General features: G+C 45.6%; 1 protein-coding gene across 1 annotated transcript; it reads right to left on the reverse strand.

Annotated features, from left to right (window-relative positions):
- Window positions 1-229: 229 nt before the first annotated feature.
- Window positions 230-6,161, reverse strand: GATAD1 (GATA zinc finger domain containing 1). The gene is made up of 5 exons (XM_074984751.1): window positions 5,710-6,161; window positions 5,291-5,416; window positions 3,349-3,408; window positions 1,805-1,988; window positions 230-817 (listed from the first exon to the last, which is right to left on the reverse strand). The coding sequence occupies exons 1-5, from the start codon at window positions 5,911-5,913 to the stop codon at window positions 627-629; spliced, it is 765 nt and encodes a 254-aa protein (XP_074840852.1). The 5' UTR covers window positions 5,914-6,161; the 3' UTR covers window positions 230-626.
- Between the last annotated feature and the right edge of the window lie 9,659 nt (window positions 6,162-15,820).

Here is a 15,820-nt window from a genome sequence, read left to right on the forward strand (position 1 = left end):
AAACAAGGGTTACATGTACTTCTGGGGATACTCAGAGCTCTTCCAGAGGGTATGTTAACTCAGAGTTTCTCAACTTTTTTATGAATAAAAACATCTGGAATTATTTTATGTTCTTCTAATTTTTTTTATTTATACTTTTAGCACCATCATAAGTATGATGGCAAGTTTATTGCCTATAGGCAATTTCTTCCAACCAGTTACAATTAAGTTATTTACACAAATGTGTTGCAATGGTAAAAAAAAAAATTGTGTCTGAAAAACTGTAGGTAGTGGGGGTACTCTTCCAAAAAAAAGGGGGGGGGCGGCGATTACGTTATAGAAAAAAGGTTGAGAAACACTACTCTAAATCATGGCCGTTAAAAGGAAAAGACAAACTTGTAGCTTCATGTGTTCAAGCGACGGTGACAAAAGAAGTAGCTTTAATTGGAGCAAAGAAGGGAAACAAGAATTAAATAAGACATTTTTCTTTCAAGTCAGATAATTAAAAACCAAAACCAAAACCAAAACCAAATACCACTATAATCCATGTGGCTAAACACAGTTTGCAGAAAAAAAAAATTCAAACTTCTTCTAATAGATGGCGGAGGCTGAGAATATAACCAATATACTTTTAAAGGGTACTCAGACTATAAATTGTTGGTAACAGTTTCCTTGATGGAGATTGCAGGAGTAGGTCCAACATGAGTCCATATATAGCCTTTTTCCGGTCTAGTAGGAACAGTGGGGAAGGGAGATGATCGAGATTTGAAATATTCCGAAGGTGCATGACAAACAAATTCTAAGTATTCCATTTTCCTTGGAAGATCTTCTTCTGGTCCTAAAACACAGAGTAACATTTTTAAGCTTTACGCATTACGTACAGATTGACTGTGATATGGACAACAGCCAGCATTATTTGAGAATGCTATTTCAATCAGAAAATTGCCAATATGGTGAAAGCCCTTTTAAACTTGTTCCATTATGTATTAATGAGTGTTGAAGCATTTTACTCATAAGTAACCACTGTAAGAGCTGAAAAATCCACGTAGTGAATTTAACTGATCTGTACTTGAAATGCATGTGCAGCTCATTTTTGTCAAATATGTATGTAATGTTTGTAATAGAAACTGTTATGGAACTATGTTACACAGGCCCTCTCCCTCCCAAGTCCTCCATACACCCAAAGGGAGTTTCACCTCATCTGGGTCATTTGCAAACCAAGGGGAGAATCTGGGCCTGTAGGCTAAGTTACCCACTGTTTCCAGCCATAACTACTACACCCAGGGCTAGATCAGATAATTAAGTCCCCAAACCTGCAATAATTATAACTAGAACTTGGCCCAGATACAAATTTGTATCTGTGGATGGAAATATAAATGGATATCTATTGATGTGCAGGACCCCAGACAGAAGACATAGCTGGGAGTGGTACAGCCACAAGCTGCCGGCTCCACGGAGTGGCAGCGCCATAGTGTTCTCATTTAGCCACTGCAGTTCTCAGGTATAGAACCCCCCAGTTATCTATTTTGAGCCATGGATATCCACATCTGCAGACAGAAATTTGGGTTCGTGCAGGGCTCTAATTATACTTGTGATCATTTTTAGGTATGTAAATAAATCCTACTCAGCTCACCAGGGACTATTCACACACAGTTCTTCCTGTGTCTTGAGGGTTTACTCCGGGCCTAAAATTACATACATGACCGGCAGGGAGAACAATAAAGCATTCTACAAACTATACCACAGATAGGCGCAGATAGTACAAGGGTTTTGTTCACCAGTGTAGTCATATATACAGATTATAAAAGGAAGTCTTGGCACATACCTATGATATACGATGCAGGATCAAAACAGTCTTTGGGACTTGCTACAGTAGGAATAAGCCATGTTAAAGCTGCACTTTTTTCACAGTACTGATCCTGAATAAACCCTCTAATCTGAGCATAGTATGTTTTTCCATCCTGCTCATCAACCACTGAAACAACATCTCCAATTTGATAGTACACGCCCTGAAAACGATACAGATTATCTTTAGAAAACATGATTTTACTAGCAATTGCCTGGAATTTTCCTAGCTCTCTTCAGGGATGCTTTCGATACCATATTCTCTCTTCCCTACACTATTTATTTGGAGGTACAGTGTTTAGACCTCATCTCCATTCCAGGGAAACTGCAGTCTTCTCCAAGTGCTCCAATAAATCAGACTTTCCAATCAAAGGGGATTATTATTATTATTGAGTTTTAAAACTCAATAATTCTTCCCCTTAGCATAGTCTGTGAAACACCAACTAACCTCCAGAGGCCTGAGTTACAGCTTCTGTGCTGCAGAAGTGGAGATTCACTGTCTTGCTAACACAAGGGTACTAAACACAGGTCTTCACTTCTCCACAAGAGCCAGTTTACATGCTGTCCTCAGGAGCGACATGTGATTGTAGAGCCAGAACATGCAAATTACTAAGGCCTTCCATGTGTGACAGCAGAAAGTGTAACCAGCCAGCACACATGCTCCTCCCGCCCCAGGAGTTCTTTGAGATAAATGATAAATTTACTACGGTTTTTGATTTTTTCCCCTTGGGGGAAGAAAAACAAACAGCCTCACTTTTTTAAAAAAAATCACTATTTTTTGAGCCCTTTCCCAGCTATGGACACTGCTACAAATAAACCACCTAATGCACCCTATTAAATAATCTCAGAGTCGTCGCAATCTCCATACAGTACAGTCTTGGTCCATCGTTTCACAAGTAACAAGCAGATATAACACCGTAGAGACTAACAAATTTATTAGGTCATGAGCTTCCATGGATAAGACCCACTTAAGAAAAATTGAGAATCTACATATATGTTCATAGAAGGGATAGACACCAACAGCTTGGTACCAGAACTTCCTCAGAACATTCTTCCAAGTTTGGCTTATTCCTTCAATTTAGTGTTCTCATAGGCTGCAACAAAATTGAAGTCAGAACTTCACAAGGGGAACCTCCTTTACCTGTGATATTCCCTCTACTTAAAATAGGACCCAACACACTAAATTTAAACTACTGCTGAAAATAAACAATTTCATTTGATGCCCAAAGAGTGAAAGCTGACACTTGTTCATAAACTGACAAATATTTTTGCCGTTTTTTTGTATTTCAAAAGTTGATTCTCTTTATAAGAAATACACAATTTAATACTTAACCTTTGAAGATAAAAATATTAAAACATCCTGAATCAGTGATTTCCCATTCTTAAGGGCAGCAATGTAATGATACTATATAACACAGTGATGTTAGGGATTCCCAGATTTTTTTGTAAATAAAGTCCTTTGTGATAATTTTGAATGTTTTAGAGGAATACCAACAGATTTTTCTGTATATAAACAATACATACCTTATGAAAGATGGACTCTGCTGTAATTATAGTGGATACGGACTCAGGAGCCTTGATGGGCTACACAAACATACAACATAAAAACAGAAGTTACAGTTAGTTACAGCTTTGAATGATCTGACATTAAACTGCACTAGCTGAATAAACTGAAATGGAGAAAATATTCCTTTGCATTTGCAGAAGAGGCTACTGCTGTCAAAAGCTGGTTTAGCACATCACAAACTTATGTAATTTGTATGTATCTGAGGAAGTGTGTCTTTCCACAAAAGCTTATGCAAAGAAACCTGTTAGTATATAAGCTGCCCCAGCACTTATCGTTTTAACATCACAAACTATGGTTCCAGACGCTTAACCAGTATTTTCCACCAGTTCAATGATCTGACTTTAATTTAAAACTTGACAGCAAACATATACCGCTTACTATTATTTTATTTTAAATTATTTTAATTAAAAGTATTATCACAGGTTGCCACTTTCAATTTTGATTTTAAATTACGAAGATTTTAAAAAGCATATTACACTGAAATTATAAAAATCCAATTTGCCGATAAATCACTAAATTTTACCCATTCAGGCAAAAGGAAGAGACGAATCCAGAACTTCGGAAAGAACTGGACTCAGTTTGGGTTTATTTGATTTTCTGCAGATATGGATCAATCTTTCCAAGAAAACACATCTGGGAGAAATTGTAGCAATGTTGGCAGGAGATCATCATCATCAACCACCATGGGTTCAGCGCCTGTTGGGTGTCCAATGCATCCCTCACTATTACCTTCCATGTTTCCCTGTCCAGTGTAGAGTGGCTTAGTTTCTGTAGACTAGCTCTGCACCAGTCTACTATTTCATCTACCTATTCTCTCCTATTCGAACTGTCCATTATGCTGAATACCCGGGTCTTGACTTTGATTCCTCATTCATTCTGCAGATATGCCCGAATAGCTGTAACTACCTGGCAGGAGATGCTCTCCCACAAACACAGCAAGGTCTGCATCAGCCCTTAGTTCAGCTTAGCTTATATCTACACTATCACACAAAGTTGATCTAAGATACGCAACTCCTGCTATGTGAACAATGTTCTTTTAAGTCAAAGTTCGTTTGGTAGAATTACTGTGGAGTGCACACTGCAGCAGGTCACTGGGAGAAACTCTCCCCTCAACTTGACTACCATTACTCTTCAGGAACTGACCTTGTTAATTAACTCTAGCCCCCCTCGTGACTGGGACTCCCTTCTTTTCATAGCCCATATATTTAAACCGTCCTCTGGAACCCCCACTCATGCATCTGACGAAGCAGGTCTTTGCCCATGGAAGCTTATGCTTCAAAATACCTGTTAGTCTATAAGGTGCCACAGGACTTCTTGTTGTTTTTGCTAACTGGGCTACCTCTCTGATACTCTTCAAGGGTAAAGTACAGAGGTCAACTGCAGTGCCATCTTCAGTCAATCTGACAGCTCTTCACTGGATGCACTAAATCAGCCACTGGTGGGTCAATCTCAGGACCTGAATCCCTGCCATAGTGTACATGTAACCATCCTCACACCCACAGCACTTGTCTACACTTGTGGGTTTTTTTCAGGGATAAGGAAAAAAAAAACCCACAGAGCATTCACATTGGCATACACAAAAAGTTGGGATAAAGGGCTTTTCCCCTCAAAATAATAATTCCTGATCAGTGAAAGATTTTCATCAACATTCCTCCTTCCTGCACCCTCGACCGAAAACAAACGCGTGTGAACAAAGCACAGCTATTACTGGCTGATATGAACGCTCTTTTTACAATGCCGCTCCTGCATGAACACGATTTTTCTGCTTATTTTGACTTTGGATGGGTGGAAAAAACCCACACCGGGCAGACACGTACAGGGACACAAGGGCCAGCATAGATCAAGCCTGGGCCAGCATAACCCTGACAAGAACTGGAAACAATCCATGGCCCCCCTTACATTTTTTAACTTGAAAATATGTCTTCGTCCTTTGCCTTTGGTAGAAACTTTCTTTTCAGCAGCTGGAGCAGATTTGTATTTTGTGTTCCTCAGGCGAGCGGACCTCCTGTGGATCTCCTGCTTGCTCTGCCAGGACAACAACGAAAGGAGAAAGCAGGGCAGACGTGCCCGTGTTACCACATGCTGTGAAACTCTCGGGGCCCGCGGCTCAGACACGCCGCAAATGGGCTCGCTAGAATAGCGGGCCGGGCCGGGCCGGGCCAGCCACTCCCTGGACTTCCCGGAGCAACGCAGCCGGATGAGTGACAGGGAGCCCGGCTAAGGGCGCTGCAGCAGCGGGCCCCGCTCCTCGCTCCACTGCGGCCCTGGCCCTTCCGCCCCGTGCGCCCACCCCCGCCCAGCGCGCCCGGCAGCCTGACCTGTTTGCCGCCGCCGCCGCCGCCGCCCCCGTTGCTGTGCTGCGCGGCGGCCGAGGTGGTGGCGAAGGGCCCGGGCCCGGGCCCGGGCGCCCCGGGGCGGCCTGTGCAGTTGTTGCAAAGGATCTCGCCCTGGCCGCCCTTCTTCCACATGGAGGAGGAGGTGCTGCGGCACACGCTGCACGTGGGCTTCAGCCCCAGCGGCATCCTCGGCGCCGGCCCGGGCCCCGGCCCCGCGCAGCCCAGCTTCAGCGAGCCCGGCCGGCCGCCCTGAGCTGCTCCTGCGCCAGAGGGTGAGTCGGCGGGAGGACGCTGCAGCGGGCCGAGGCCCTCTACTGGCCGCGCAGCCGGCTGCACGCAGGGACCGCCTCCCCCGGCGCGGCGCTGCACGGCATTGCCCGCCCCTCCCCGCGCCGCTGGGCCCGGCTCCTCAACGCAGAGACCCCTTCCAGTCAGTTCGGCCGGGCACCCACCCCGCTGGCACTGAGCCCAGCGCACTGAACCCTCCCACTGCACCGCCTGGACCGGCTCCCTTCCACCTCCCCCCTACAGCCTAGCCCGGCTCCCTCCCCCTCCAGTACAGCCTGGCTTGGCACCTCCCTCCCAGCCTAGCCTGGCATCCTTCCTCCAGTACAGCCGTAGCCCAGCTCCCACCCCCTCTGCAGTTTGGCTGGGCATCCTCCCCCCAACACACGCCTCTCGCCCAGCACATCCACCTACTGTAAAACAGGGTTTCACCCTCCCACCACAGCCCTCTGCCCCAGTCACAGCCGTCTTCCACCTCGCACCTCTGATCCCCAGTCCCACCCCAGAGCCTGCACCCCGCAGTTGGAGCCCTCACCTCTCGTACACCACAGCCCAGAGACCCTCCTGCACGTTAAATTCCTCGTCCTTGGCCCCATCCAGGAGCCCTCACGCCTCTGACACCATTTCCCAGCTCAGCGAAGATGAGCAAGCGAGCTAGGGCATGAGGGAATAAGCAAAGGAGGAAGGAGAGATGGAGTGAGCAGAGGCAGGTTCTCAGAGAAGGAGCAACGCAAGGGTGTTTGGTTTTGTGCAGTTAGAGGGCAACCCTAAACCTCAGTGCCATGGTTACTTATTTCTGCTGTAAATAACTTTCAATCTGAAGAATAACTCTGCGGTTCAAAACAATTGTCTCTCTCCCCAACTGGAGTTTGTCCATTAAAGTTGTTACCTCGCCCACCTTGTCTTTCAATAACTAAAGTGCGGAGATACTACATTTTTGTGGCATGAAAGTAACTTTGGTGCTCAGATGAGTGCCATACCTTATGACGGGCACCTGAGAAAGATGGCCGCAGTCCTACAATAGGTTGGCACTACTGGAGCTGTGGTTATGCGCACCTCAGCGGTCTGTTTGTGCAGGTCTGACTACAAGATCAGGGCCTCATTTTAGTCACTCAAAGCAGCAGCTGTGACAGCCACAGAGGGAGCAGATGTGTTGAGACAGACAGTTGCTTTGACTGAGCTATTCTGTTTTGTAGACAAGTAAAGGACTTAAGAATGCGTAAATTATTCTGAAACCAACTCGCCCCGTAGACACGGCCACGTGGAATGAAGTGAGACTCTGCTCTGACTCTGGTGGAACTGAGACTGCTGGAGCTCTCTGGGACTCTTTGCCCTTTAACTGACAGGTACAGGGCTTTTATCGACTCAGTGAGGCGAAAATTCATATGATTGACAGTTCTGAAGCGTGCAATTTCTGAGATACATGGATGTTCATGAGCTTCTGGTGGGAATATCCAGTTGGAACCGGGTTGACCCAGCTCTGCCTATTTTGGTGTTACCAGACACCTTCAAAATGGAGTTTTACAGAAACTAGTATATAACACAACATTACATTTTACAAAATCACCCACAACATTACAATAATAGGACAAAGAATGGTGGTCCCCAAACTGTCAGGCTTGCCCTCCAGGGGGCGTGGAGCAATGTTTCTGGAGGACACAGTGGGGCCTGAGCCAGCCCCAAGAGAGGAAAGGAAGGAGCACTAGGACACTCTGCTCTGTCTCCTCCCCAGCTGTGGCCATAGCTCTCCTGGCCCGGCACCAGCTGCACTCCTTGCCCCAGCTGCAGCTCCGGCTGCAGCCTCAAGCAAGCTCTGTCTTCATTCCCTTTCTGCTCCCAGGCTAGTGCTACCTCTATCCCCAGCTCCTACCAAATCCCCAGTTCTGCCCCCAGCTTTACCTTCAGTCCACGCCTTTGCCATCAGCCCAGTTATTCAGTAATGTAGGCAGCTCATAGACAGATTCCAAGATTGGGTGCAAGGGAGCTGACAGGAAAAGTTGGGCAGTGGCTGTCCTGCCAAAGAATGTTCGGGCACTGGTCTACCCCCCAGAAAAAACACAGAAACTCATTAAGAGCTCAGTCCTTTGATGTCACCATTTATAAAAGAGCATCAATGCCTAATATTACAGCAGCGTGCACTGGTGTTGGAAGATAGAACCTGAATGATAAATTTCAGTGGAAAGCAAACAGTTCTGCTATCATATAACACTATAATGTCTCTATCAGCTTTTTCATTACTTTACTAAAAATGAACCTCAGTGTGTCAGAATCAAATTGTCCTTTATTATACAAGTACAGGTGATACTAATCTAGCACATTGGACCACGCTGGGTAGGGCTCAGACACTTCCTGAAGTGTCAGTAAAGGGCGAGTGCCCCAACCAACTCAGCCTGGTCACTTTATACAATTCTCAGTTCTTTGTTTGATGAACTTCTTGAACCAGTTATGGCAGACCCCTGCTTTGTGCAGACTCAACTTTTATATTAATGTGAGTCAAGTCTGGGGGGAGTCAGGTCAACCCTACTTTCTTGTACTCCACCTTGCTGCTTACCCCTGCACCAGCCAGTCAGCTCAGGGGCTCCTTAGGAGGTAGCTCCTGCCTTGCGGCTGCCTGGCACTACAACACTGGGGCGGAGAGGGCCAGGCATGTCTGGAGCTGCCTGGGGCCAAGCCATACCGCAGCTGGAGCTTCCCAGGGCTCCAGTGCCGTGGCTGGAGCTGCAACCACCCAAGCAGCTCTGGGGGGCAGCAGGGGCATCATGGCTACTCCACATGGCTGGCAGCTGGAGCAGAAGGCACCCCACCTGGCCCCCGCCCGCCCGCAGGGGAAGTCGGAGTTGCTGGCTGCAGGAGAGGCTCCAGCTGCCTGCTTTTCCCAGCCAGGGCAATTCCAGGGATCTCCCCAACTCCCCCTCGTTCCCCAGTTTACACAAAACTTGATTGCCCAGGGGTTTACTGCGTCTGCAGTTCCTCACATGAGCAGGTCCTTCTGTCATGGTTATCTGTCTTAGGGATTTTCACTGATTACTCTCCAGTGACTTTAGTTCTTGATTTTTCAAAGTAGGAGACTTTCAAATCACTTCAACATTTGGTGTTGCTTGTTACCAATTGCATAAATATCAAACACTACAGATTGTACCTCTAAAAGTCAGGATTCTCTGGTACAGCAACATCCGTGGTTTGGTAGGTGGTGGTGGGGCTGGCATCCAGCAACCTGGCCAGGGCTAGCGTCCAATTACAAGACCAGCGCTGTGGTCAGGGCTTGAGCCCAAGGCAGCAGGGCCATAGCCAGAACTGGAACATGCAGCTGGGAAGCCATGGCTGGAGCCCAGTGCAATGGGGCCAGAGCCTGCAGGAGGGGGACAGTGGCCAGAGCCTGCAGTGGGGGTGGTGTGCAGCCAGAGCCCATGGCTGTGGGGCCAGAGCTGCAAATGGGGCTGGGATTGGAGCCTGCAGCTGAAGGTAGCAGGGCCATGGCCTAGGGCCAGACCCAGGGCTGTGGCCAGAGCCCAAGGCAGTAGGGTTGCCAGGTGCCCAGTATTGAACCAGACAGTCCGGTATTTGGACACTCTGGCCACTTAAAAAATCAAAGAATACCAGACACGTACATGTCTGGTATTTTAATTTTACAGTAATCCCTTGCTTTTCGTGGCTTCACATTGAGTGAAACTCACTTTAATGCAGCTGCAGGCAGCCATGCACGCTAAACCCCCCTTCCCCCTGCTTCCCATAGCAGTGCCGCTTGACAGCCATGCCAGTTCACCCCCATTAAACCGCCCACCAGCTCAACCCCCCCAACTCCTCTGTGTGCTCTGGCTCACCTCCTCCAGCAGGGGGGCACCAGCCATACACCTGGGGCTCCCCTCCAACCCCCGTGCCCCAACCCCTGCATGTCCCAGGCCCAACCCTTGCTGACCTGGACCCAACCCCCCAACTCCCATGCAGCCCCAGCTTCCCTTCACCCTGTGCAGCTGGCTCAGTGAGTGGGGGCTCCAAACCCCTCACATGCTCATGTACCCCACCCTGGTGCCCCCCCCTTTATCCCCTCCCCTGCCCAGCTAAACCCCGCTGCTGCCCCAGCTCAGCCCCCTGCGCGTGGGGCTCCAGCTTCAACCCGCACGTGGGGCTCATCCTCCAAGGCCTCAACGTGCTGGGTAGGTCTCTAAACACCCCTCCGCTCAACCACTCCACCCCAGTGCACCCCCCTGTAGCAAGACAAACCACCCCATCCCTTCTCCTCTCACTGTAACTACTTCAAGGCACAGATGTGCTGAGTCGTCGAAACCATGGAAAGCACAGAAGAATAAACAAAGGGAGTAACACGCTGTTCCTGTAGCCGGGGGCCTTGGGCTACCCTTGAACAGTACTGATAGTGATACACCCACATAACGTTCCAGGAGAGGAATCCTATGCCCATGTGAAAAGAATGTTCTGTCTTAATGATTTGGCTGACATTCAGCTATCTTCACCTAACAAATGCAAATTAATCGAGTAACCATTTTTTGAGACTGGCATCACTGAGACGTACCAGCACAACTGGTATTAAGGAAGATGTGTATGTGCTGAGCTGCAATTGCCTGACTTGCTGGTCAGAACGGGCCTTTGCCTCCTGAGGTAAGGGGACGCCCTCCTCGTACTCTCCTTCCCAAGGGATTGAGTGACAGACGCTGGCAATGCTGGAGTCAGATGATGCAGGGGTGAGAATTATACCTGCTATGTATTATTTTGTGCGCATTTAATAGGTTAAGTGTCATCGTTGTTGTAACTAAAGATAAGTTGTAACTAAAGTTAAGTTTAACAATCTAAATTACCTGTAAGTTTACATCTCTTACATGCTAAACTTTTCACTGTAATAAATCATAGTAACCACTACGCTAAGCCTGACTCCTCCAGTGATTGTGTTGAGCCATACACAACCAAAGAACCCTAGCCGGCTTCTGGCTAATTAACCCTTTAGGTGGTGCTAGTGTGCTGGAAACTGGGCGTTGAGTTTGGCCACCTGCCAAGGGGCAAACTCCTGGGGCATCCGTCAGCCACCCTGGCTGCCCGCTGTGAAGGGACAGTTTGTCCTAGCAGTTGAAGACTCGGATGTAAAAGGGACTCTTTCTGGCACTAAGTACTACCCCAATCAGCCACCCCTTTAGTGTCAGCTAGCAGAAATTGGCACAGCGAGCAGGGTCGTGTTATTTACTTAAGTGCAGTTACATGGAGGCAGTCACGATGAACACTGATTTTAGTAAAATAGAAAAGGAATTCGCCCAGGAAGGATGGGGTGACCCGTCATGGGACAAGGAAATGTTGGGGAAAGATTGGGACAATCCAGAGGAATTGTGGTCGGAGTTCTGTAAACGGAGAACTGCTTGTAAAGTTAAAAAAGGGGAAAAAGGAATATTGGAGCAGTTGCATCTGGCTGTGAGAAACAGCTTTTTGGACAAAAGCCCAGACTATAAGACCTTGAAGAAACTGCCCAACTCTGAAAGCTGTTAGTTCAAGTTCTTAACTCTTTGTGGTACAAAGTGCAGTCATGCAAGCATTTATGTTGCGGTGTATGTGTCATGGAGTTTTGTTTAAATTAATTGTTTTGCTAACATGTGTTTGTGTCAAAATCTGATAACTTGCCCTTGCAGCAACAAAGAGCTGTTTTGGTTTTGTGTTACCAAATGTCTGGCAATTAGAATCTGTACTAATCTGTATTCCTCTTCTTTTATGTTTGGGGCTTCTTAGTTTTTGTGACCGGTCAGGGGTAATGTTGTTTGTTTGTCAGTCTGTCTGTTTGTCTTGCTGGTATATCCATAAGGAGGGGACACCTTCCGATATGGACACCTTCCATTATAGGAAAAACAGTAAGTTTAGGTATAAAAGATCTAAATCCCTTTAGTAATACTTAAAAATGGTAATATCTAATAAAATGTCATTTTGGAAAATAAGCAAGTAATTCAAGAAAAAAGAAAAGAGTAAATTAATCTTGCAGAATTAGGAGGAAACTAAGAATTTAAACTTTGTCAAATGTTATGAAGAACAATTCTTGATTTCTTTGAAGTCATTCTAAAAACAACTTTTTCCAAAGGAGTATCTATAAATAAGCCAGCCAAAGAGATAATCAAATTTAAAATCTCCATAGTTCAGTAAAACTTGCTAAAAGAAGATAAGGGGTCTCTATTGAAATTTAACTGCCCCAGATGTAAAAAAAAAAAGGAATGTAAGCTGTGTACAGCAGCGTAAAATTAGAATAGTGCAACAGGTGTTAAAAAAATGTGTATGCACTTAACATGAGTGACCCTGTAATAAGATGCAATGTATATGATTGCCTTTTAATAAAGGAAAAGTCTTTAAGCAATGTCCAAATAATAATTAAAAACATCCCTCGTGATAAAAGGCTTGTGTGGGAGGGCGGTAGTCAAGGAGCCCACTCTCCTTGCGATATTGGCAGTGAGTTAAAGTCTGTGACCATAAAAAAGAGAAATGTTTTGATTATGAAAACAGGATTGGGCCTACATAGGTAAACAATAGATAAAGAAAGCTATAGTTTGAGAGCTCTGAGGGCATATTAGCAGGAATAAGGGAAGTAATAAAAGTCAAAGGGAAAGTCAGATCCCTGTAGTAACACTTCAAATGGTGAGATCTAAACTAATAAGAGTTTTCATTATTTTTGAGGAAGCAAGCATGTGATTAGAGGGAAAGAGTAGGTGAGTAAGTCCTTAACTCTGAAGTGTCTGGCGAAAATACAAGGTAAGTAGCTTGCAGAGTTTAGAAAGAACTAAGCATATTTGTAAATGGAGTATTCTAAGATGTAACCTGCCACCCCAAAGGGGGTAGAAAAGTATTCTTTTGTCTTTCAGAAACACAGAAAAACTGGTATGTACTGAAGAACAACCTAAAACATCAAGAATCTTCTCACAAAACGAAGAATGTGGTTTTGTATTTTATGTTTGTGCTTATCTTATTAATAGCATTGTCAAGTTATCTATATTGGTAAGTTAACAAAAATACACATGGGCTCACAAAAAAAAAAAGATCCATATGTTGCTGCATTATTAAATGCCTTGCAGTTACCATGTGCTGTTGTAGTTACTAAATGTGCTGCCCATCAGGTTGCTCATGATAAAGTTACATGTGGAAATGCCTTGGCTAACACAGCAGCTAACGCTGCAGCCCTTTCCCCTCTTGGGCCACTTCACTATTTCCTATTTTTACAGATTCCCAGTCTCCTATTGCAACTCTTACTGATACTGCACTATTCCGAGATCAGGCCCTAAATTCGGAGAAGACCATCTGGAGACTGGATGAATGTCTTTTGCACCCTGAACACCTTGGCACTCCCCAGATGGCCGCCTGGTTGTGCCCAAGATCCTTCTCCCTTATCTTGCTTGCATGCACCACAGCGTGGCTCATGTACGCAAAGCAGGGGGGTGATTACTGCTGTTCAAACAAAATTGGTTTGCTCCCAAATTCTCCCAAGTGGCCCAAACTACTGTCTGGCTTGCCCTGTCTGCCAAGCCCACAACGTGGGCAAACCTGTAAAGACAGTTCTGGCAACCAGATCTCTGCCTTTAGAACCATTCCTGAAGTTACAAATGAACTTCATTCAACTACCCAAATGTAATTTTTTTTAAAAATGTGAAGCATAGTTAGGTATTATCAGGAACTTATGAGGTGTGTGCAGTCCTATCGTTCACAGGTCAAAAATGCTTTCCAGGAGGCCCCAACTGAGCCATGCCATAAGCTGCAACCAGGAGATTGAGTCTGTGTGAAGATCCACCAGCAAAAGACTGCCTGGAACCAAGGTAAAACGATGACCATGAATGTTACATCCTCGGAGTGGGGTAAAAGCAGCAACTATCTGGACCTGGACACCCCTCAAGGACTTTTAACTTTTATATTATTTGCAGTGGTGTTAGTTGTAGTTTTCCTTGTTTGCTTTAAATCTCGTTTTTTGGCAAGTCCTGGTTTGAGAGCCTGTAAATGTCATGGAGAAATTATTTGGACTTGGACTTGTTACATTATTCCTTATTATTTCATTGACTTTCGCTACGCCTAAGCATCCCCTAGAGGACGCCCTTCAAACCATCTTCACTGCTGTTAGTGCCTCCAATTGTTGGATGTGCACCCTGTTAAACTCCTCCACCGGAATCGGGATTGAATTCATTCCTCTTAAACATAAATGACTGGTGGAACAAGAGTGACATGTTCAAGTGGGAACCACCGTGGTTTGACGATGGCAACCTTCAACACCACAACCTCCGGAATAACTCTGGGGGGAGGTACTGGGGGTGGTGTCGCCATTGGCAACCCATGGTATGGGGCCAACCATTGGAATATATCACGGGAGTTTCACGGGAAGTTTACCCTATCTGTTTTGAGAATGAGAATGGTACTGGTCCCTATTGAGGATGGCTTAAGGATCAGCAGTGCACCCACATTGCAGCTTTTAATGAGCTGTTAGAATCATGAGACCCCTATGTAGAGGAAGATAGTGAGTTAGAAATGCGTATCTAAATTGCTGGGGAACATCATCAACATAACCCTCGGTGGCCTGTTGCTCTATGGTATTGGTAATGCTACAGTTGCCCCCTTAAACTTTAAGAAATATACCGAGAGCCAAGCATGGTACAATAACTCTTTGTTCCTAGTTTTAAGAACTGGGCAATTGTATAACGCCATGCTAGTAACCAACAATACTTTGTACCACAGCCAATGTGCTAAAGCCAATCTCTTCCAAACAGGCCCAATTTTATGGGACATACTACTTACCTTGCACTGTGCGGTCACTAATGACAGCTGCTGGGCCGCCTACAATGCTCCAAAGGAAAGAATGGGTGGAAAGGGGTGGTTTAAGGGACTCTACTCCCCTATTTTAGATAGGGAGCCTGGCCTATTTTTCATCTGTGGGAGCAAAGCCTATAAGTACCTCACAATAAACTGGCGAGGTCGATGCTCATTGGGACGTGCTGTCCCTGGGGGACTTACAGTACATCCACATATTACAGCTCCAGGTATAACCAACCTTGGAAGCTTTTTACATCGAGCATCCAGGCAAGCCAGAGCTGAAAACCCCCTTGTTAAATGGCCTACTGGTTTTCATCAGTTTGCCTGTGCAGTTGTAGCCTGACTTGGAGTAGTAGAGCTCGAACAGGCATTAGTTAATGTCTCACAGAAGGTGGAAAAGTCACTAAATTACACTGCCCATGCACTAGGCCTACTTAATGAGCAAATACAATCAGTAGCTCACTTTGCTTTACAAAATCGAGTAGCTTTGGATGCTGTTTTAGCCCAGCGGGAGGGGAGTATGTGCTGTCATTAATCAATCATGTTGCTTTTATGTAAATCGGTCTGGACTAGTTGAACAAGATGTATCTGCTATTAAGGGTGCGGTTAAGGTGCCTACCTCTGTGGATTGGGACCAGAATACTTATCTGTCATTAAAATAGATATTCAGTCTGATGCCCTTAATGGGAATTGTTCCTATATAATCTTGCTTCTTGTAACACCTCTGCACTAAGTTTTCCTAGTGATACTTAAGTAATAAATATACAGTATCTACAAAAATGTTTGTGAAAGATTTGAAAATGTCATGTTTTGCTAAACTAGGATTTTGTAATGATGAAATGGAAGACAGCTTTATTGCAGTAGTTGAAAGTGGTCTAGCTGATAGATTCAGGTGCAGTTCCTGAAGGGTCATGCACTTGTACTGTTTATTAGTCTAGAGAAATATTAGCTCCCTTTTCCACAAGGGACTGTACCCCATGTTAAAAGATATAGTTTCTTTCTCTTGTCCTTTGAAAAATTTCACAATATAAAGTGCGGATAA

The sequence above is a fragment of the Carettochelys insculpta genome, chromosome 2 (assembly GCF_033958435.1).
Source record: "Carettochelys insculpta isolate YL-2023 chromosome 2, ASM3395843v1, whole genome shotgun sequence".
Taxonomy (NCBI): domain Eukaryota; kingdom Metazoa; phylum Chordata; order Testudines; family Carettochelyidae; genus Carettochelys; species Carettochelys insculpta.